Here is a 23265-nt window from a genome sequence, read left to right as displayed (position 1 = left end):
TGCCATTACTAGTAGAAAAACAAGCAACACCTTTTTTATCTTCTAGAAGTTGTTTCTTACACTATTACACTATGACATAGTAAACTCATTTGGTATTCCTACACTAACGCAGTGTAATGAGTAAAACAAAAGACCTGTATTTATTTTGGGGTTTTGTTTCTTGATTTGTGATATATTTTATAAATAATGTTAGCTTAATCAAATTAAAGTTAAACAAGTGTTTATTACAATACTGGGAATAGTTCATATGAACAGACAGAGTTTTGCTGTGCACTTGGAACGGTATTTACAGACATGAATAATTTTTAGGCAAAAGAAAAGAGTTAAGCCAAGGCAGACTTTTAGTAAGTCAAGTGCTGTAAAAGTTTGCTGTCTACAGTAGGGGAAGAGGACTCATTTCCTAAGTTAACAATATTGGAAACACTGTGGACTCTTGAGTGCATATTGTCCCCCCCCCCAAAAAAAAAGAAACCCCCGGAGAAAAGCCAAGTTGAGCAATTTGCTTTAAGATTTCTTGTATTCAATCCTTTCTACTTTCACGTCATCACCAATCAGCTGATAAACGTAAGTAACAACAGTGGAAGCTTGGATGTCCATCAGCACAAATGAAGGAATGATGTTGCTGTAGAAAAAAAACATGTGAGTGTTATTTTAATGACTGCATCGGAACTCAGCAAATTCTTTGAAAGCTAAAGTTACCAATTCTCGGCCCCTTTGTTTAAGAGAATGTCCCACTGAACTCACTGGGGGATGGTGACCCCATGGTCTGCTAGCTGTTTGTTCGACCCCCTATTAGTGCCAATCAGCACCCCCAGCGGTCAGGGATGATGTGAGGTGTAGTTCAAGAACACATGGAGGGTCCACAGGTTTATGATCCCCGTACAAGATGGTCTTAAGTGAATCCCACTAGCATCCTCAAATAACCACCTGACATCAGCTGACATTTCTGCAGCCTTAGTCAGGAAATATAATTCAGTACAGTTCTCATATCTCCTGCTTTATCCTCTAGCACCAAACATCTCTTAAGTTACATCAAGCAAAATACGAACCAACTTGGTACTCCTACTGAAACACAAACAAGCTGTATTTTATTATTTTATTTATTGGTTAAGACTTTAAAAGTGACCAAAATTTTGGGGAAAGTTCAACTGCACATAGTCCCTTATGTGCTTTGATATCAAAATAATATTCCAAACTGCAAAGAAATTCTAAGACTCGATTCAGGAATGTTTCCTGTACCCAAATCTACAATAAATTTATGCAATAATCCAACCTGATAGCAAAGAACAAGCAGCCATGAGTACCTCAGTCAACTAACTGTAGTTAGCAATGACAAGCACATTGTGGTATATAGCAACTCACTTTTCCAAAGCACTGTAGGCTCCTGTTGCTGATCCAGGGTTGATATAGAACTTATTTTCATGTTCAAATGCTTCAAATTTGTGTGTGTGCCCTGAAATTAGGATGTCCACGTCAAACTGCCTTTGAAGTAATGCCAGGCTGGCCATGTCACCCCATGGAATAACCTGATGGCCATGGATCAGTCCAATCTTAAACTGTCCAACAGTTACAACTTTCTGTTCAGGATAATTCAAGTTCTAGGATTAAAGCGACAACACAAAAATCACATATGCACCAAGACTCCATTCTCCCTTTCTGTTTTATCAATTCCAAAGAAAAAGGCCATTTTGTATTCTTAAGAATAACAGCATGGCAGCATGTTAATTGGTGGGCTAAAAGGGTACTATTGTCAGATGCAAAATACACGCATCCCGTTTACTCAAGACAATCCACGTGATATCAAACAGACTTGCAAGGTCAATAGTTCTGTAATTAAACTAAAAAGAACAGCACAACACAAACAGAAATCTACCATCTTTCCCCACCCAGGAGTTGAGTTACCTCATCAAAATCCCCTCTAACGACATGAACATCACCAGCCAAAGTCTTGAGGTAGTCATAGCTCTCCTTTGTGCAGAGGTTTCCAGTGCAGAGAATGTGTTGAATTTTTCCAGGAACCAGCAGCTTCTTGAATTTAGCTGGCAGGCTGTTGCAGCGGTGCGGGATATGAAGGTCTCCCAACACTAAAACCAACTTACAAAAGAGTAAAAGGAAAGACAACACATTTAAGTCTCCAGCAACATGTCACGAAACTTTCAGAGTTCCCAGTCTTGTCCGTGATTCCTTCACTTACAAAGTGATAATGTTTCCCTAAAACGAAGGCAGCCCCATTAAATTTCAGTGGGATTGCCGCATCCTTATTGCACTTTGTAATTCCTTCCAAATCCTGTGACACTCGGATATTAAGACTGTTTTAAAATGTTTTTGAATCCACTGCAGTTAAATCTGGCATGAAGGCCAAACATGGCAACCACAGTTTTTCATCCTTGAAAAGTGAGGACTTCACCCATCCAAGTAATTTCATTGTTATCTCAAGACAAAGGCACCAACTCCCCAATAAAATATTAGGTCCGCACCCCTTCCAAAGTTGATGGCCACTGCCATTCAAATGGTTTGGGTGTGCCATGTCTTGTGATCCATTATTCAGGGCAGGGCTCACCTTGCCCCCCCCCCCTATTTTATTCAAGTTGGCACTCCGTCTCAAGATGACAGAGTCATCTCGCCCCCAGATACATTTTTTTTCCAGCACGCAAGCAGACAATTCTGTAGTAACACTTTGCTTTGGCTGTTGCTTTGGTGCAGTGACACCACACAATGCCTTGCAGAAGTCAGATGCAGGTAAATGGGGTGTGTCGTAAGCAAGACAGGCAGTGGTAATACAGAGCATTAAACTGCCCCTGATGTTGGCAAAAGGAGCTGAGGACACTTAACTGGGGCCACAAAATGCTTATCAGCTTAAGCTCACCAGCGCATCAAGCTCCAAACCCCGGTCCCTGGCAATGAGAATGCCAACTTACTTTTGCCAAAGTATGCGCAGAACTCACATGTAGTGCTGGCCAAGCCTACAGGGTCTCATCCTCATACTGTGTTGTAGAGCACACCCCAAACTCCCCTGTTGCTGCAGTCAGCAGCGAAGAACTTGTCTGCCATTATCAATCTTCTCACTTAGAAACAGCTGATAGGGTCCTCTAAACTGAGACAGTGGTTTACAAAGTCATCACAATGAAGCACCATGATGCAAGAGTTTGACCACACCCCAAAACTGTAGTTGCAGCATCATCTGCAGCTAGCAAGACATTGCTCTTGAATCTGTATAAATTTATGCATTCTAATAGCCACTAAGTGGGTTGTCACCTACCACCACCAACGTTAGCAACAGGCCAAGATGAACAAACTTACTCTGTGCCCAGCCTTATTTGGATGAAGAAGTTGATTGCAGACAGGGGGCGGGGAGCGGGGAATGGAAAAAAACAGGGTGAGACATGAACAATGTTAAATAAAAAGGATGCAACAGAAAAGGAAACATCTCAAGCCAAATTAATAGGCAAATCATCAACTAAATTTGAATGTTAGGAAAGGAAATGTTAAAAAAAAAATTGATTTATGCAACTGATTTCATAAAGCAGGGCTGGAAAATCTCATGCCACCACTTCTTAAATGGTTCTGCTTCATGTTCTCTTTGAGTGCTTTTGCCTGGTTGAAATATGTCCCTGAATTGTGAAGATGCCCCTTGTTTGCCAGAGTGGAGAATGGAGAGATGTGGGCAAGTGCAGAAACCTCCTACATTTTAGTCTACTGTATAAAGGTAAGTCTACCCACATTTGCTTCTTGCCCCACCCACCACTTGCAATGTGCCCCCACTGGACTGTGTTCCCCATGAGAGAATGTGACCCTCTGCCTGAAAAAAGTCCCCATCCCTAACATTCATGGAAGGGTTTTCTTAGTCTTCCCTGAACAGATCCTAATCTCTTGCAGTCACCCTCTGTGCATTTGTTGGATTCCACCTCCCATCATCCCTGACCATTGGCCATGCTGGCTAGGAGAGATGGGAGCTGGAGTTCAATCATAACTGGAATGCCACAGGTTCTCCACTAAAGCCTTTTACATGCAACACAGTTCACCATGCAGATGTAGGAGTCCACTGCCCATATTGGCTTCCCCATTCACTTCTGTGGAAGGGAGAGCTCTATAGGCTTGGTGATGTGAAAAGGAGCTAACCCTTATATTGAACAAATACAGAGAAATGGGTTCACAGTAGTATAAATCAGATACAGGATTTTTGGCATTAGCTCATGAATGACTCTCCATAGACCCACTTCATTTTAGTTTACAATGAGGAGTAAGAACCAAGTTTTTATTCACAAAATCCTCTTTCTTGCCGTATTGCTATAGGAGATCCAGTTGGGTTTGAGGTTGATGCTATTCGGTCAGTGATACAAAAGGGCTGTATCCAATGCTCAGAGCCTTCAATAGTGTAAAGAGAGCCCTTCCCCTCAAATGTTTTGAGGCTCTGGCTTCTGGTCCCACTTCAGAAAAGCTCTTATGAACAGAGCTCTGCACTCTGCATCATGACAAATTTTGCAACCTGTACAAATGATGCAGAACTAAATGATTTCTCTTGAGTGATTCCAAATTTATTTACTGACGCATTACACCTTATCATAGCCAAAACCTACTGTTTTTGCATAATTTATTCTGGTTTTGCTAACCATGGGCAGGGTGAAAGAGTTGTGGAGGAAGCTGATGCCCCTTTCCTAACTACTGAAAATCTTATTCAGCCAACCTTTTTGGTCACAAAGATTTCATCAGGCATTGCTCCAAGATTTTCAAGCATATAATTACAGCCAGATAGGCTGAAGTATTAGCCAGTGCTCTCAAGGAGTTGAAATTCCCACCCCCACCCCAAGAATCTTTGCAGACACAGACCTGCACCTGAGCACTACAGGAGCTGTCCAGCTCTGTTTACTTTCACAAGATGCTTCCATGGCTGTTTCAGTGCAATAAGGGGGGGGGGGGGAGATCAAGCTGCTTGTCTGGAACCAAGCAATTTCTACCAGGGATAAAATTCCTTGTACCAGCAAGCATTGTCACTTATTCACAACCTGCCTCCCCACGCCTGGTTCCTGACTATCCCCATCAGTAAGTTTCATGTTATACTGACACACAGCACAAGATGGCTCAGTTCATGGATTTGTAATGCATCTAAGGGGGTTAGCCAAGCATAATTATGAGAGAAAAGTTATTGCCATAAACACCATGAATGTACAGTGGTACCTCTGGTGACAAACTTAATTCGTTCCAGAGGTCTGTTCTTAACCTGAAACCGTTCTTAACCTGAGGTACCACTTTAGCTAATGGGGCCTCCCGCTGCCAGTTCTTAACCCGAGGTACTACTTCCAGGGTAGCGGAATCTGTAACCCGAAGTGTTTGTAACCCGAGGTGTTTGTAACCCAAGGTACCACTGTATGTGAGTATTGCAGGAAGGGAATCAAAACTTGTTAATTTAAAGCAGGACAAAATCAGAAGAAACTCAGCAAATCTTCAGGGAAGCTTACTGGCTGCAAAATGTATTTGGAAGAGATAATATCACAACACTGTCATTTTCTCAAACCATTTTGCATATATCACTGAGTTTTTGCCTCACTAAAAAGTGCTACCACACTAATGGTGCTATATAAGCAAATCGAGAACTTCAGGGACAGAGGAAGTGTTCTGACTGGGAGTGAAGTTAATCCTTAGTTCTTCAGGATCTTCAGTAATCCTCATAACAGTGGCAGGGCAGTGATCATGCCACAGGAAGAACGTTGTCCATCTTTTGAGGACCAACAGACGCTTTGTTATTTAAGAACACACACACCCCAAAAAACCCCACCCCTGAACCTAACGTAAGGTCTGAAGGCACCACCCCGATGCCGATCACGAGGCCAGCCTGGGAATCCTGGGCGTTCAACATGGGAGGAACCATTTAACGAAGTGAAACATACTCTGATGTTAAATAGCATCAAGCCAAATACACCCCCGACCACGCTGGCTGCGGCTGTTGGGAGCCGGGTGCCCAGCAGCGTCCGGAGGGCCCACAGTGCCCAGCAGCTGCATCTCACCGCGGCCCTCCGTGCACTGCCGGGCTCCGCCTCTCACCAGCCCGGCCGGCAAGCAGGAGGGCAGCCGTGAGCACAGCGAGACCTCGAGGGGCGCCAGGCCGAGGCAGGAGGCCACGAAGACGGACAGCTCCGTCCCCCAGTCACCGAGGGAAGAGGAAGAGACGGGGCTGGGCCTTTGCCCCGGCCTTTCGCGCCGCCCTCGCCCTCTCAGGGCAACTCACCATCTTGGGGGGCTCTCCGTGCCGCTCCTGCACCGCCTTCCTGTCTGCCTTCCGCCGCTTCCGGTGTGCCAAGCCGGAAGTTAGGCCTACGGAAGCAGAGGCGGGACAATAAAAAGCGCACACGCAAAAAACAACCACAAGCTAAGACCCAGGACGGTTTGCGGCTGCGGAGGCCCCTGCCAATCAGAGCTGAAGAGGCGGGGCCCGTTCGTTTCCGAATCAAAAAAGGGCAAAGGTGGGCGGGGGGGGGGAGAGAAAGAGAAGGCGGGAGGTCCTACATCCGGGCGCTGGCGAGGCCAAAGGGAAGCAGGTTCCGCAAAGAGGACCGATAGACACTTTCGGTTCCCGGTTGCGCACCTGCCAATGCGAAAGTAGAAGGTGGGCCGGAGGGCACCATCTAAGAGGCGGAGTGGGCAGCTGCGTCGTCGTCGGAATGAGAGCCGGAAGTGAGATGGCTGTCGCCCACCTCGTGACCTCTACGCCTTCCCCGTTTTTTCTAACTCCGTCTTCCCTCAGAGTGGTTTTCCCGCCTTTTTTGCGGGCGGCTCGTGAGGCGCCGCTGAGGGGGGCGAGGCGGGAAAGGCGCTTTTGCTCCGCTTTTTGCGGTCGCCGCCGTCGCCTCGCCATGAAGTGCGGCTTCGGGGCTGCGGGTGTTCGAGGTAGCGCCGCCCCGGATGGTGACAGAAATTGCGAACGTTAACAATAGTTATCATTTTGGGTCCCTCAGACTCTTTTCCCGCGTGCCTCACGAAACAATGTCGATTAAATCCCACGCTATTCTTCCACGTTTCCGCTTTTGGATCCTTCAGCTGCTTAGATGCGAAAAATAAAATAAAATACAAGTTTAGCCGAGTTCCCCCACCCCCGCCCTAAAATGGGTGTAGAGCTTCCAGCTGAGGCAATTATGAATAATACCGCTCCTGAAATGTAAAGTCCAACGTATTAAAAACCGCACAAGGCAGACAGAGAATAATAGGAGCATAAGCCACAAACCCTTTGAGGCACTTTTCATTTACGCAGTAGTTTGGTTTTGTAAATTTTTAGAGAGCATCTCTTGTTTACAGAAAGTCAATTTCAAATCACCTCATACTGCGTCAGTTACGGTGTTCAATATTTATTTTCTTAAAATTTGCAGAGTTGTATGCCTGCCATAGAGCCCCTGAGTAGAAAGAAGGGACTGAAATACAACCAGCTAGTCATTTGCTCTTACTACAGTATTTCTTTCCAATATATGCTTTCTTTTTTTGCATTGCCTATTGTGTGGCATTTGTCGCGGGTGCTGAATTTTACTCGTGCGTATATTCATATGTCATAGGTAGAGGCCGACATCTACATCAAGCCATTGGTGTTAAAATACTTATTTTATATACTGTCTCAAGTCTTTGGCCATTTAGGGACTCCCCTCCCTGGGAAAGTCACTTTGGTTATGCTAAAGATGCTGCGAAAATAGCCAGATGCCAACAACTAACCAACACACAAACACATATACATAACATATTTTGCCATGTTACTATATTTTGGATACATGGTATACCATTGCTATGTATCAGGTTGAGCCAAGAGTTAATCACACGAAAGCATTTGTAAAAGCGTCTTGAGCCATGTCAATTGAAGCTTTAAATGATACTAGTAGTGGCGAGAAATTAAGTAAATAGACACAAATGACCTCAGTCGTGTCGCAGGGACTAACAAATCAGTACAAATTATGAGACGGAGGCCCCTGCTGTGAAGTGGTAATTAAACTTCCATTTTGAATCAAAAAAATGGGGCTGCAGAGGAAGGTCCTGGAGCCTGTTTAAATATTGGTTGTAGATGCTCACATCGTTCTGCTCCAAAAGCTACCTCCTATTCTTGAATTTGCAATCAAAATTCCAGCCTTTTAATTATCACCTCAGTTGTTGACACCAATATTTCAGTTTCCTGACTTTGTAGAGTATGGGAGGGCAAGCTTATAAAGGATACACATGCTGGGAATTAAAATGAACAGGCTGAATGCTGTCATTAAGAGTTCTAATGGGAAAATGAGTGTTTCTCACTCCTGCTCCATAATAGCACACAATTGGGTATAAATCCCTGTTTTTCTCCTTTTGTTTGTTTCTGATTAAGGTGCTTTCTCTTAATGACCCTAATTTATTTTGGGTTTCTTATATAGCTAACGATCAATTCAGAAGTAAGTCCTGTTTTGCTCAAAGTGACTTATTCCCAGCAAGTCAGTATGTCTTCTTACGGTACCCAGTTGGGTCTACTTCTGAACCAACACATGTAAGATTGCATTGCATATTGAAATGTGAAAACACTAATGCATCTTTTGAAATCTCATCTACAGTATTTGGAAGGGCCATACATGCCATAGCACGTATCAGTGATGAATTTTGGTTCGATCCTACTGAAAAAGGAGTAAGTAAACATTCAAAATTTAGAAAAAAATGAATATGGAATTAAACATTTATTTAATATATTTATATACCACTTAAGACAGTCTTACAAAATAGTTTACAAAACAGGAAATACAGTGTGTATATACAGTATAACAACTTAAACTGAGAAAATACAACACAATACAGCACAATGGAATACAAGAATAAAATAGTAAAGGTAAAGGGACCCCTGACCATTAGGTCCAGTTGTGGCCGACTCTGGGGTTGCGGCGCTCATCTCGCTTTATTGGCTGAGGGAGCAGCTTCCGGGTCATGTGGCCAGCATGACTAAATATCTCCCCCCCAAAATATAGCATATTTTGAAACATCTTTAGAGCCAGGGATCCTCCTGCCAATGCCAAGGCATCCTAGGAATAGCAATAGCCAGGAGGAATTCCAGGAGGATTGCTATGTAGGGTACAAAGAAAAAAAGATGGGTTTGAGTAGATATTTGAAGTATGAGAAGCGGCATCACACACCTGTTGTGTCAGTAAATTCCAGGTAGCAAGGTTAAAAGCATGGTGTTTATTATCTACATATACAAATTGCATATACATATACAAATAATGATAATAAATAATAAATATTATTTAATGGTGTTTAAAATTATTATTAAGTGCAAACTTACACATATCCTATATATACGCATAGCTACAAAGATCTACAGATGCAAAGGCTCCTCAGTATCTGCAGTGTCTAGAAAATTTTAGATGCTTAAGAGTTTTTTTTAATAACAATAACACCTAATGCCCTAAATACTACCATAGGATAAATGTTTTGTTTGTTTGTTATTTCAAGTTGTGGTTTCATGCTGATTTTGTCTATTCATAGCTTTCCCTCAGGTCGGTGAATTCTTCTCAGTCAGCCTATGCCTGTGTCTTTTTTTCATCCATCTTCTTTCATCACTATTCCTGTAGAAATACGCCTGAATTGGGTTTGAATAAAAACCACACACACCTTGCATACAAATTAGTAATAAAGGTAAGTCTCAGAGGATGAGAAAATCTATACTATTTTACACCAAAAAACCACAGTTCTATTTTCTGTATTGTGGTGTGTTGGTGGGATTTGACAAAACACAAGGTAAAGGTACCCCTGCCCGTACGGGCCAGTCGTGTCCGACTCTAGGGTTGTGCGCCCATCTCACATAAGAGGCCAGGGGCCAGTGCTGTCACGTGGCCAGCGTGACGAAGCTGCTCTGGCGAGCCAGCACCAGCGCAGCACACGGAAACGCCGTTTACCTTCCCGCTATAAAGCGGTACCTATTTATCTACTTGCACTTAGGGGTGCTTTTGAACTGCTAGGTGGGCAGGAGCTGGGACTGAAAGACGGGAGCTCACCCCGCTGCGGGGATTCGAACTGCCGACTATGCGATTGGCAAGTCCTAGGCACTGAGGTTTTACCCACAGCGCCACCCGCGTCCCACTTGACAAAACACAACTTTCCACTAAAAATAGTTTTTGAACTACATGTAGTTTTTCTTCCAGTAATAAATTGTTTCTATTGAAGCTTCTAGAATGTTTGAAAAATGTATTTTGTTCCCCAACATTATTAGCACACAATAATAACAAACAGTGCTATCTAAAACTAGCACATCTATCTAGGTCTTCCTTATGTACTTCCTAATGAATTTTTATTTAATCCTGTTTATTTAAATGCTAGTAGCCAAACTTTTTACCATATATAATCTTGTTTTTAAGGGCTAGTTTTGCTCTGATCTCTGCATTAATTCTTTCTTTTTAAAAAATTTCAGGCTGTCCTGCCTATATTTCGGTGCTTAAACACAGTGGAAAGGAACATAGAGAAATGCAACATCTATACAAACTTTAATGACTGCCATGTTGTATTCCAGTTTTTCTGCAAACATGGTAGGTCAGTAGTTGGCACATTATGTTTTAGGTTTTATGGGCTGAAAGGCAAGCTTTTTAAAAAATAAATAAATCTAGGTCAGGATCCAAACAATAACACAACTTAGTTCTGTTTTCTGACAGACTTTGGACTTGCATTTCTTAGACCTGGAACTTTCCAAAACAGCACCTGATATCCGCAGAATAAGTTTTCAGGTTCCAGCACAAATAAATTAATAAAGTAAGCAATAAAAATATGTGTACTCAAGTCCATCAAAGCTCATGCCAAAATAAATTCATTAGCAGCCTTAAAACATTTTAGCTGTAAAACGTTTTACTGCAATAGACTAAAATGGCTGTACCTCTGGAAATACCGTATTTTTCCGGTATTAGACTAGGTTTTTCCCCTTAAAAATAACGTCCAGAATTGGGGGGGGGGGCGTCTTATGCACTGATAGATCTTGCCCCATTTTCTTAAATCGGAGTCCCGCAAAATAGGGGACATCTTATAGAGGTATGTCTAATGAATCTTTTCCACACTGTAGAAAAAAGATAATGTGCTTCCGTTATTGCATTCATAATTGTTGTTAGAGATACACTATGTAACAAAATGGCCTAGTTAAACTAATACTGTTTCTTAACTCCAAAGAGAACCTTACACATACTTTTTATTAAAAAGATGTTGAGCTCTCAGTGCCCACCAGAGGGCACTATTGGTTGGCATCCAGTGGAAGAGTACGCCTTCAGGAGTGAAGTCAAATTGTTGGAGATTTACAATGCTAATATGCAGGCTTGCTCATTTCCATCCTTATCTTCTCTCCTCAGGTGTTGTGAAAACTCATAACTTAGCTTTTCAAGAATGTGAACCATTGCAAGCTGTGTTTGCAAAGCATTTGTGCCCCAATGCAATGAAGATTCAGTCAAGGTAATAGAGTTAACATACTACCAGCACACCTAATTTTAAAATATATTACTAGTGATGAGTGCCTGGTGCTGCCCAAGTATTTTTAAAAGCTAAATGATGTTGTGATTTCGAAAATGGATGGTGCAGTTTGTGAGTTTGGACCAGTTACACCAAAATTCAGACGAAGTCAATCCAAGTCACGTTTTGGTCTGCTATCTTGATTCAAAATGGCAGCTAGCATCCAAACATTGACAGAGAGTGCCACCTCCACCTCAGAAACCCTCATGCCACATTAGGTGATGATATCTCAAGAGCTGACTCGTGTTCATAGAGAATGAGCAAACAGACAGTGTGCATGCGCACGAAAGCTCATACCAATAACAAACTTAGTTGGTCTCTAAGGTCTCTAATTTTTAAATTTTTTTTTAAACCCAGTGCTTTTTTCAGGGGGTACTCAAGGGTATGCAGTTTCGGCACCTTTTTGTTGTTGTTGTTAAGTGTGGCACTTCTTCTAGAAAAAAAGCACTGAGTAACCCTCTTTTTAAAAAGTACTGAAAGTACTTAAAACTATTTAAAAGTGCCCATACACAAAAAGTACAATACCAAACCACAGAAAACTATTCCATAATAGTCAGTGTTAAGTTGTGGGTGAACATATCAGACGACACAGCGATTCTTCAAACAGTTCTTGTTTATTCACAGGCCAGGACAGAACTGAACTGAAGGGTTCAGTCAGCCTGCTTATACAGAGCTCCAGTACAAAGTTACTGTAGCAACTTTCTAAAACTATCCAATCACTGAACGTCACTTTCAACAACTTATTTGCATAACTATCTACAGCATCCCCCTGCTGGCCCAGGGTGAGAACTTCAGTACATAACAGTCAGTTAGAGGTCAAAGGCCTGGGTTTGCCTGCAGGCTAAAGGAAAACTGACAGGGCCAGCCTAGCCTCCTGTGAAAGGAAGTTTCACAATCTTTAAAATATAGATATAGACAAATAGACAAACAATATCTGGAGGCCCTCAGATTCTCCATTCCTGCCTTAAGCACTATTGTGATTCCCCAATCTCAAGAGAACAGATTGAACAAGGAAATAAGCCAAAGTTAGATAAAGGGAATATCAATATGCTATGGATTAAGTGAGACTGAGCTGCCAATTTTTATTACTCATGAGAAGCATAGAGAGCTGTTTGTAATATGAAACACTATTACCCTTTTAAACTTCTTAGGCAGCTGTCTGATATACTGATTCATTTTCCAACCTGTCAAAATGAAGTAACTGTAGCTGTAACTCCAGTAAAAGTTTGTTTCAAGACTTACACTGATGAGGAAATGGGTAAGAATTGAACTTTCATTGTATGGTTAAGAAATAAGTCAATAAAGTGATAATTAAGAATGTTCAGACTACAATAATGTTTTCTCAGGAAAAGTGTATTGTACATTATATGACCTAAAACTATTATTTAGCAGTCATGGCAAAGAAATATGTTGGTATTTTTTAATGTAACCATCAGAATTTTATAACATGCCAGAATAACAGAAGAAAGGGTAACTTTAAAAAACCCCCAGTAAGGATCTGTGAAGTTGTGATTGCATTCTGTGTTCCTGTTTATTTATAAACAATTAATAAGCAATAAGTAAGTACTAGAAGTCAATTAATGCCAGAAATTGATAATATATCAACATTCCCCACATTAGGCTGTTTCAGCAAAGTTATAACCTATTATTTCTGCTCGCGTATACTAAAAAAGGAGTCCATTTTGAAATATCTGCCTGGCTGGCATAAATGTATTATCTATCTGGGGTTTGTCAACCTTTTTAGATCCGTAGGCACATTTGGAGCAAATGCCGCGGTTGCTATCCCCTCTGTCTGGCTATTTCTCAATCCCCGCTCCCACCCACCCACCCACCCACCCACAGAAAGAAAGTGCACCAGTGTACACACTTTGCTTTTCCAAAGGATTTGGGTAAATACTGGAAGTATAATTAATTTGAGCTTTGAAAATATCTGAAAGAGGTAATGAGAAAGAGCTCAAGGAGGAAGTAGGAAGAGAGACTTTCTATGTACCTTTCAAGGGAGAAAAAGGTAACCCTTCTCCTCACCCTCCATTAGTGTCCTCAGTCTGTCTTCAGTTTGATGCTTTTTGTGGACAGAGGCTTGTTTGTGGTGGCCGTTTCTCCCATGGCTCACAGCCTCTGCCACCAACAACACATGGTGCCTCAGGTGAACAGGGTGGCTACTCTGGAAATCATTGTTACAATCAGTGCCACCTGCTTGAAGACAAGAAAAATGTGAGCACAGCAACAGCTCACTGCGGAAGGGCTTGCAGGGCATGCAGTGGGGTGCACAAGTGAGGGAGGAGCACTGAGGGGGCAGTTCTGGCACCTTTTTTCCTAGGAAAAAAGGTGCTGCCCTTAACTAACAGCTGCCTTCAGCCCTCTTGCAAAAGGAGGTAGCATTGGTTAAGTCTCATATCGGGATGTTTCCCTCTCACTGGACAGAGAATGGAACATTGGTCACTTTCTGCAACAGTTGCATCTGGTCCAGGATGAGGGAGGCATCCAGCTACAACCTTCCTTTAGGTTGCTTTGCTGTGTAAAAATGGTCACATAATGACTTCTGTTACGATCACCCATCTGTGCCAGGTCTTCTCATAGGAGGCTCCCATTTTCTGTTTCTTTAACATTTTTTCCTTCAGTGTCTTTACTCACTGTTATTGGTTCAGTCATGGGGCAAAGCCTGCCAAGCCAGCCTAGGTCTTAAAGGTCACATCACATGGCTCTGCCATGGAGGTAGGGAACAGGAGGAGGAGGTCACCCAGTATCTGGATGTCTCTCTTACATTGGATCAGAACGAATATTCGCTATAAATGACCAATGTTCAATTGTCAAAGGCTTGGATACATTTGTTATGGTTGGGGCTCCATTGTTTTTAATTTCTGCCATTGTCATGATTTTGAACAGATTTTGCAAAGGCAATGCACACTGAGATACATATCAATCCAGAAGAATTTGAATACTTTCAGGTTGGAGTAGACACTGAAGTCACATTTTGCCTTAAAGAGCTAAGGGTAATATTGCTAATTATATTTCCTTGATGTATCTCAATATTACACAGTTTTGCTCTTCCATGGGCACCTGCTTCAAAGTCTTGTTTAGGTGGTTTGCTGAAGGGCATAGCGGGTGGTGAAATAATGGGGAAATGACTGTCAAACACTGGCATCTCTAAGCACAGTAGGCATAACAGTCCTTTTGGATCAGACCAAGCATCCTTGTAATCTAACATCCTATTGCTGTCATTGGTCAGCTGGAAGCCTCCAAGTTGCCCATGGTCAAGTAATAAAAAATAGCTAGTTACATTGCAACACAAATTTAAAACAATAATCTAATGCTCCATAGTGTGTCATATTTGAGCTAATTGACATCTTTCACTTGCATTTAGGGACTTCTGACTTTTGCAGAAGCCATCACTGCTCCAGTCTCTATTCATCTTGATGTTTCTGGAAAGTAGGTTGATGGGTACTTTGGTATATAGCATTTTAGTATCATCTTTCCTTTGAACTTCCGTAATCGCTACTCTTGTACAGTAATTAAGATTGCAGAATTGGTTGGGTCTCTGGACCGTAATAAATTAAAATAAATAAATAAATAAATAAATAAAATTAAGATTGCTTAAACTTGTTAAACTAGCAGTGAACATGCATTTCACACATAAATGCACAACCAAATTTATATCGAAGTTATGGAATATAAATTGTGCTCGTCATATGACAACATAAACATGTCCCAGAATCTAACACACAGCTAAGAGTGTTTAAGCTCATTGGGGTTTTTTTTGGGGGGGGGGGATGTTAACTGTGTTCTGTAATGCTACAAGACAAAGCCAAATAATATTTTAGTAACTCTTTTTAAGAGCAGAGGACAGTATCAGTAGCCACCTCACTTTTCTGTATAGATGTATGGATATGCAACCTATTCTTATATGTGCCTGTAGCTCTCAGCTCAACCTTATTCTTACATATATAGGCCAGTTGTTTTCAGCATTGAGGATATGCTCATAGAAGCCAGTTTTGTTTTGGCTACCTTAGCAGATATTGAAGGCAGGACACCGTCTCATGAATCGCCTTTGCTTTCGCAATGCCAGAAAAGGTAATTGATTTTTAAATAACTTAATGCTTGCAAAATGCTAGACTTCAAGACCAAACTACAGTTGATGTTACATTAGTCTTTGGGTTTAAAATAAATAAATAAAAATAAATATCATTTCCATCTGTGATAACTCACAGAATCAAAGTAGGTGTGGAGGAGGAATTCCTCTGCTGTGGTCCTGTGGAAAATCCCAGTTCTAAAGCTGGCAGTTGCATTGTGGTGGGAGGGGAATTCCCCTTGGGCACCAATGGTGTGTCTCGCCCAGCAATTACTAGCTATAGTTGAGGGATTTTCCTTAGCCTAGGTAGAAAGGGTTGAACTCTCCCCTGCACCTTCTCTAATTGCATGGATTATCAGCTCCTCCAACTGATGCAAAGCATATTCTTTAAAATAAATTCTGCTGGTTATGATGCAAAGAGGCATGGAAAGTCATGAGTCATTTGGCCTTCAGATGAAGCCAGGTGAGGTCTCTTTAAATTCAGGAGAGGATACAGCTTGTGCTTTTGCATTTGCTCACAGTTAAGATTTGCTGAGCCATGGAAACTGGGTTAGGGGAAATTATGGAACCAAGTTTGAAGGACAGAATTATTTTAGAGAAAATAGTTTTTTGCCTGTTAATTTCTGTTGTTAGTCATAAGTTTTACACCAGTTGGTATAGTACTGCCATGCAGTGGATGCTAGTTTTATTATTGTTACTGCAGTATGTGGCTGTACAGTGGTACCTCAGGTTAAGTACTTAATTTGTTCCGGAGGTCTGTTCTTAACCTGAAGCACCACTTTAGCTAATGGGGCCTACTGCTGCTGCCGCGCCGCCAGAGCATGATTTCTGTTCTCATCCTGAAGCGAAGTTCTTAACCCGAGGTACTATTTCTGCCCCAGAGAAGGGTACATATCATAACATTAAGGGTATCCTCCACTGCTGCAAAAAATAGGCAGCAGTGGAAGAGGCCTGACAAAAACAGTATGAGATCCACCTTGACAAAGGTCCTGGTCACAAATGCTGCAGAGAGTAGCTGTTTTGCTGGAATGGAAAGGCACATAACTCTTTCAATTCTGTGGCATTTTAGGAACCCTGCACTAAAGAGGAGCAATAAAGACCCCATAATCTCCAGCAGAAAGACTAGCAAGACAGAAACAACCACAACTACAGCAAATGGCTTCACCATTATGGAGGAAGAAGCAGTGCCACCTGATTTGGATTATAAGGTAAAGCTGAAGACATATAGAAATGGTTTATAAAAGTGAAGTCAGCTTGACACTCCCAAAAAGGAAAACAACATTTCCGTTGGGATTAAATTGGTAATTTGATATGTTTGTAGTGCTCCATTCAGAAGTGTTCCACCCTATGCAAATTTATTCCATTAGTAGCAAGCAGTGCCTGCTGCTGCCTGGGAATTTTTAGAAACCCCAAAGTATTGTGATTTTTAAACGGATAGTGTAATTTGTGTTTTCACTCCTTAAATCAGGTGAGGTCGTGTTTTGGTCCATCATCTTGATTCAAAATGGTGTCCTGCATTTAAATGTCAACAAAGACTGCTGCCCCCCACCTGGGAAACAGTCATGCTGAATTTGGCAATTATATTTTGAGAAGTGACCAGACCTGTGCCCCAAAATGGGGTAAGTCACACTAAAGTGACATTTTGGTCTGCCATCATGAATCATGTGGCATCCAGCATTGATGGAAGACAGCTGCCCCCAGTTCAGGAACCCTGGTGCAGAGTTTGGCAATGGTATCTCAAGATGTGCCAAGCCTATAGAAAAGAGACAGGTGCACAAACCACTTTTCAAAATATGCAGGATATGTAGGATGAACAGCTGAATAGTAGAGGGCCGATTGATTACTGCGTGAAACAGTATTTTGTCCCTCCCAAGAGCAACTGCAGTTTATAATGGAAGATTATCTATTCCACAAGCCTTAAGCTGCTTAACTTTTTTGTTTACATTGAGGGAAAATAACTTAGACCTACTTGGAATTCAGCAGACTCTTCCTACACCCAGCCATTTTGGTAGCAAAAAAAAAAGGTTGGGATTGAAAAGGGTACTTTTAGATACTGTTCCTTCACACAGACCCCAACCATATACATACGTCACACCTGTCTTTAAAGGCAGCATAGCATGTGGTATGAGGGGCTGAGTAAAAGGATGCCCAGACACATGGAACGTCTTGTAGCTTTTTGGATCTTGGTCAAAATTTGTATACATTAATGCTAAAACGAACATGACAGAAGAACAACCAAATATGGAGCATGCCACATCTCTAGAGTGCAGGCTGATAAATTGAGGCTGAGTGAAAGAGCTGAACCTTTCTGCCCTCCCTCTCCCCTCCAAAAACCCCACCCTTATTTATTCCAGTGGATATTATTTCCAGTTGTGGAATCTCACCAGAAAAAAATGGGAGAAAAGAATTCTATAATTTAAAGCATTTTAACCCCACTATTCCTAGAGGGGCTTACATAAGACTGATGAAAAGACAATTCATTCTGCTCAGGCCCACCAACATAAAGGGAAAAAGGGATGTGGATGGAAGAGAAAAATGAGCAAATGCAGACACTAGTTTTTTAACAGATAGGTAGCTGTGTTGGTCTGCCATAGTCAAAATAAAAAAAATCCTTCCAGTAGCACCTTAAAGACCAACTAAGTTAGTTCTTGGTATGAGCTTTCGTGTGCATGCACCCTTCTTCAGATACAGGTGCTACTGGAAGGAATTTTACTAGTTTTTTAAGTTACATAGTTCTTGTAATAACCAACTTGAATGGAAACAGTTCACAGAAGTCTCTCCCTCCCATACAGCTGGATGGAATGAGTAAGTTATATTGAAAGAATTTCAGGCATATTAAGGGTTTAACTTGTTGCCAGCTCCTGCCGTATCTTAAAGACATGCCACTCTTCCCACTTTAGAGATTCAGCTCTGCTGCCATCACATCTCATTTGGCCCTAATATATATGTGCAGTATTTCAAGGGTTTGGGCTGATGCAATGCAGTTAACTTCCTTTATTGCCTTTTCTAGTTCCATTCCCTATTCTTTGGGGCAGTTTCATCCAAGGAACAAGATATAACTCGTGTATTCCACACTTTGGCAACAGCAAGCGACACAGAAGATTTTAGCAATGAACAACTCTCCCCAACTTTTTAATAGTGACAAAGTATCAATCTGCCAACTCCGATGGTCGCCAAGGAATGTGTGTATGTTCAGCGTTCAGGCAAGCTGAGCTTCTGCTCATTTTAGGTGTTTTTGTGTACTCTGTTGTAGTCCACTGTTTCATAATGCAGGCGATGGCAGTTTTGCACGGGGGTTATGTTCCTGACCCCCACACGTGTCTGTGGAGTGCATGTAAGCCTGCTCCACCACCATTCCCCCTTTCCAGCCACTTTTGGGTTGTGACAATGTACGTTTGCATGGTCATGCATGCATTGAACGCACTTAAAATGCCTGTATTTTTAAAAAAACTAGAAGCTTTTGGATGAATTTTTCTTCAAGTTATCACAACTGTAATTTTATGAGATTTACTTCTCAGTTAAGCCAAGCATATCAGAGGGAACCAAAGCCAGTTAGTACACACACATATTGCATTAATGTTGATGTTTGATTGATTTATGACACAGGAGAACTTAAGACAAATGACTGGTTGCAAAAATGGCATACATCCAGTTTCATTCTCCTGCTCCTTCTAAACGAAATTGTGCAAGATTAACTAGCAATAAACTGGTTTTAGCTCAAGTCTATTAGAAAAACATCTCAGTAGTGTTGAAGTGTTTATAGTATATTATGCCAGTAAATTTAAATGCCTTAGAAGCCTCCCTCATTTTATAAGCATGTGTTGTGTCACAGCAATACTCCTTTCAGAGCAGTGAAGTCAGAATGCATTTGGCCATTTCAGCCCTGGTAACAGGCAGTTACCCACAGCAACCTAACAAAGAGCAACTAGTCACATGGCTCCATAGTCTGCTTTTCTTTAAGATTCACTTTCTTTCAACTCCCACAGTGAAGGACAATGGGAACTGAACTGCTGTTGAAATTTCACTGTACTGAAAAACAGTCCAAGTAGCAAATTCAGGTCATTTCTCTAGCATATTTGTTTACTACATGCCCCAAACCCTCAAACTGTTTTTGCTTTTTGCAGTAAAAATATTTGGTTCTTTGCCTTCCCCATTATGTAAGGTTTTTCTATCAGTGCTTATTGCTCAGTGTCTCCCTTTGCATCTCACCTTAAGAAATCACCAGCTGCATAACCATCTGCAACTTGTCCTTCACAAGCCCCAAAATGAGCAGAACTTGTACAAGGACACAAATGTGTTACAATGAGATTCCATTTTATTGTGGTTGAACTTATGCAAGAGGAATTCCTTATGGATTGTTTGTCAATATTTTCTGTTTTGACTTCTGCATTTGAAAGGACAGCCCATATTACTGCAGGATTTGAGGGACAGTTGTTTGAAGTCTATGAACTGCATGCAATAATAGAAAATTCAGGTGTTATTGTTTTGCACCTATTTCCTACTTGGACAGTATGAAATAAATTCTTCCCCTTAAGCAATAAAACTGAAGTCATATGCTATTAAACAATACAGATTATTATGGGACAACATAAAATACTATTAACCTTGTTCAGATGACCTGAAGACTGAGTAAAGTTCCCCTAGAATGGGGGGGGGGGAGCTGAGTCAGTAGTGGGGATGGTGAGTTAAAAGACCCTGGGCCCAAGCACACATGCATATTGTATAAATACTTTATTTATTAAATATCTTTACAGTTCATTAAAATGTATTTACAGATACTATTCTTGCACAAATTATATACTTCAAACATCCAATTCACATAATTGCCTTTTAGGTAAGCACAGGTAATGATAGTCTCATTTAACAAGAAGGCATCCTCATTATATCAGCTTTGTCAAATAAAAGAAAAAGTCAGTGTCTACATTTAGCCTGGCTTCCCATGGAAAAGCAATCCATTACAAAGAGTAATTCCATTCACAGTGTCTTCATCTTTGCTTGCTTTTACTATGGACAGTTTTGTCTATATCCAATCTGGTCCCAATTTTCAAGGTTTTCCCCACTTGTTGTGGAAATAGCAAATTGAGGGAAAGCCATGGACTTACGTTTCCTTCATTAATATGGGTATTTCACATTAGCCTAGGCCTTCATATCAACAAACTCAGTAACACAATTACAGGCATTCCCGTATAGCAAGCCCTGCAGCTGCAACTGCATTACTGGGTGAAGCAGGTTGATGCTATGCCAAGTAATTTCTTTCAGATTCTTTATAAAGCAATTCTGCAGGTAATATCTCCGCAGGCTCCACCCATGCATTTCAGATTTAAGAAAACACAAAATGGAATGTCTTCTCTGTGCCAAACCAAAACACTAAACAAGTTGTTAGGAAACACTACTGCTTTGAGGATTGGTAAATGTTATTTTCACAAGTACATGAGTCCTGCCTTTTTCTTTTGTAAAAGATATTTGTGCGCAAACAGCTTAAGTTCATAGGAAGAAATTAGGTTCAGATATGTTTGAGTGCACATCTTAAAATGGAAAAAAGACAAGCATGTAATAGAAATATTAATTCTTTATAATACAGTATTGCTCTAAAAACAGATGGCAAAAAGCTATAAACTGTACTGGTCTTTGGCGTCTGGAGAGGGGAAGGGGAAACTTAGTATCTGAAAGTTTAAAAACTCAATTTGATCGTCATAAAAAACATTGGAAGAGACAAATGGCTTTATACATACTGCTTGACTAAAAACTGTTCTAAGCAAAGCAAGGCCAGCAATCCCAACAGATGTTACAGTTCTGCTACTCAGAACAAGATCCAAGAACAGTGGCAAAAGGCTCCAGGCCATGACCATCTGGGCATAAGAAGCACCTTCTTTTCCACATTTGTTTAATTGATGGGTCATCCTTTGTAGTTGCAGAAAGGCAGGAAGAGGAAATATGAAGCAGGGAAACTGTCCTGCTCTATGGAGGCACCAAGTCAGGGCCAAGGCCAAAAGGAAGGGCAAGTGGGTGAGGCCAGTCAATCACTAATCAGGGCTTGTTCTGATAAACAATAGCAAACACTGGTAATTAAAAATGCAAAGGAAGTCCAAATGAAAGGATAACTGCTCCTCTAGCAAAGCAGGAAAGAAGTCTGGAACTTCAGCATTAATACATTCCTTCTAGTTGAATATTGACAGTTATAACTTGTTCAGCTAAAGTAACATAAGGGATTGAAATGATTTGTGCAAAGTTATTTGCCACATTTCTGAATTATAGCACTATGATTTTTATTATTTCATTTTATTCCACCCTGTATCCATGCTGGGGGGGGGGTCATTTTGTTACGTTAAGTGGTTAAGGCATTTTGACAAAAAAGAAGAATGTTTTAAGAAAAATCAAGATGCCAATTTCACAAAAAGTAATTTAAACAGCTTCCAAATGATTCTGCCCATTCTCATGGTAAATGAAATGCCTGTTAAAAGTAGGATGCATTGAAATAGTGACATGTACATGGTACATGTCACATAATTATAAATAAAAGCTTGACGTAATTATGCAAATATACAGTACAACCACAAAAAAATATTTTAAACAGGCTGAGGTAACCTCAATCTTACAGTTTTAACACAACAAACCTGGCAGTAAAAAAACCCTTTCATCTTAAAAAGGTTGCTTTACTGGCCAAGCTCAGAATCTAAACATCCACATTACCCAACTGCTATATAAAACATGGCTTTTCATTTCTAAGTACTTTTCTACTAGCAAAAAAGTTATGAAAAACTGACCAATATATCTCTTTATAGCGATTGGTTTTTACATGAGCTTAAAAAAGGAGGGAGGAGATTGCAGCTACTGAAGAATAAACTAGATCGAGTGGATGTAAATGAAAGGAAATGCTATATTGCAAAATGGCTATTAGATACCTGTAAACATCATTAAACGTCATTCTGGAAATCCTGTACACCAAGCTACTAAAATGTAAATGTTGCTCATTCAGCGTTTTGCATGTGTGCAACTTCAATTGCTGTGGGAGTACAAGCAGAAGTACATACATTGAAACACCATCAAATTCCTCAAACCCAAAAGAGAAGACTGCCCACTTTAATGCCTCTATCTTTCCTAGCTACCTATGGCATACAAAGCAAGATCAGATCGTGCTCAGGCAGCATGCCATTCCAAACTCTCAACACCCTGGCTTCTTCAGACTTTAGTGCAACTGAAATATCTTTAGAAAAAAAATTTCTCTAAAAGAAAGATCCAGCCAGCACAGGGCTCCTTGCAAATAAATGATATGCCAAATTTCCATCTGCATGATAACAGGCACCTTCACACATATACACTCTCTCTCTCTCTCTCTCTCTCTCTCTCTCTCTCATAGACACACAATACTGTTCATGAACTAATCTTGTATTTCAAATTAGTAACAGACAAAACTCCTGCGCTAAACCATATATATCTTGAGGCTCACTGCACTTGGAAGCCTCCAGAGAATTCGTATCGACACGAGTCTCAACTATCGTTTTAACTATGCTAGTTACAGAATGATTTGTGACCTCTCGAATTTAAAATGGGCTTTTTATCTAACAAAACAATTTTGTTTGTCCTCATGGAGGTTTTCTATCAGTGTCAAACTGCACATCTAGTTCTGAATTATGAATAGCCAATTCTACTTATTTCTTTCAGAGCCATAATCATGATTCATAACCATAATCACACACACCCTCCCCACTATGAAGTAATTACTACTA

General features: G+C 40.9%; 2 protein-coding genes across 13 annotated transcripts; one reads left to right on the top strand and one right to left on the bottom strand.

The window, feature by feature from the left end:
* Positions 1–203: 203 nt before the first annotated feature.
* VPS29 (VPS29 retromer complex component) lies at positions 204–6325 on the bottom strand. 3 transcript variants are annotated; one of them, XM_082230562.1, is made up of 5 exons: positions 6224–6325; positions 3301–3312; positions 1903–2094; positions 1363–1598; positions 204–622 (listed from the first exon to the last, which is right to left on the bottom strand). In XM_082230562.1, exons 1-5 carry the CDS (start codon positions 6224–6226, stop codon positions 505–507), a joined length of 561 nt encoding a protein of 186 aa, XP_082086688.1. In that variant the 5' UTR covers positions 6227–6325; the 3' UTR covers positions 204–504. The 3 variants fall into 3 exon arrangements, with proteins under 3 accessions (XP_082086688.1, XP_082086689.1, XP_082086687.1); XM_082230563.1 differs by lacking the exon at positions 3301–3312 and having other exon boundaries at positions 6224–6315; XM_082230561.1 differs by lacking the exons at positions 3301–3312; positions 6224–6325 and adding an exon at positions 2561–2902.
* Positions 6326–6437: 112 nt separating this feature from the next.
* Positions 6438–21844, top strand: RAD9B (RAD9 checkpoint clamp component B). 10 transcript variants are annotated; one of them, XM_082230371.1, is made up of 11 exons: positions 6438–6458; positions 8550–8620; positions 9558–9621; positions 10394–10508; positions 11313–11412; positions 12621–12727; positions 14356–14462; positions 14834–14898; positions 15418–15540; positions 16608–16746; positions 18549–21844. In XM_082230371.1, exons 2-11 carry the CDS (start codon positions 8589–8591, stop codon positions 18672–18674), a joined length of 978 nt encoding a protein of 325 aa, XP_082086497.1. In that variant the 5' UTR covers positions 6438–6458; positions 8550–8588; the 3' UTR covers positions 18675–21844. The 10 variants fall into 10 exon arrangements, with proteins under 10 accessions (XP_082086497.1, XP_082086496.1, XP_082086491.1 ...); XM_082230370.1 differs by lacking the exon at positions 6438–6458 and adding an exon at positions 6467–6669; XM_082230365.1 differs by lacking the exon at positions 6438–6458 and adding an exon at positions 6467–6669 and having other exon boundaries at positions 9472–9621.
* The last annotated feature ends 1421 nt before the right edge of the window (positions 21845–23265 follow it).

This window comes from Podarcis vaucheri (genome assembly GCF_965113315.1).
Source record: "Podarcis vaucheri genome assembly, chromosome: 7".
Lineage (NCBI taxonomy): Eukaryota > Metazoa > Chordata > Lepidosauria > Squamata > Lacertidae > Podarcis > Podarcis vaucheri.
Note: the sequence above shows the minus strand (reverse complement) of the source record. Positions and strands in the feature narration are given on the sequence as shown.

Coding starts and splice junctions, on each gene's coding strand:
- VPS29 (XM_082230561.1), bottom strand. CDS start 2,788: ATGCTCTGTATTACCACTGCCTGTCTTGCTTACGACACACCCCATTTA. Junction 2,095..2,560: donor AAATAGGGGGGGGGGGCAAG/GTGAGCCCTGCC, acceptor CTCTTTTGTAAG/TTGGTTTTAGTGTTGGGAGA. Junction 1,599..1,902: donor TTAGAGGGGATTTTGATGAG/GTAACTCAACTC, acceptor CTTTAATCCTAG/AACTTGAATTATCCTGAACA.
- RAD9B (XM_082230362.1), top strand. CDS start 6,849: ATGAAGTGCGGCTTCGGGGCTGCGGGTGTTCGAGGTAGCGCCGCCCCG. Junction 10,509..11,312: donor CCAGTTTTTCTGCAAACATG/GTAGGTCAGTAG, acceptor TTCTCTCCTCAG/GTGTTGTGAAAACTCATAAC. Junction 15,541..16,607: donor CTTTCGCAATGCCAGAAAAG/GTAATTGATTTT, acceptor GTGGCATTTTAG/GAACCCTGCACTAAAGAGGA.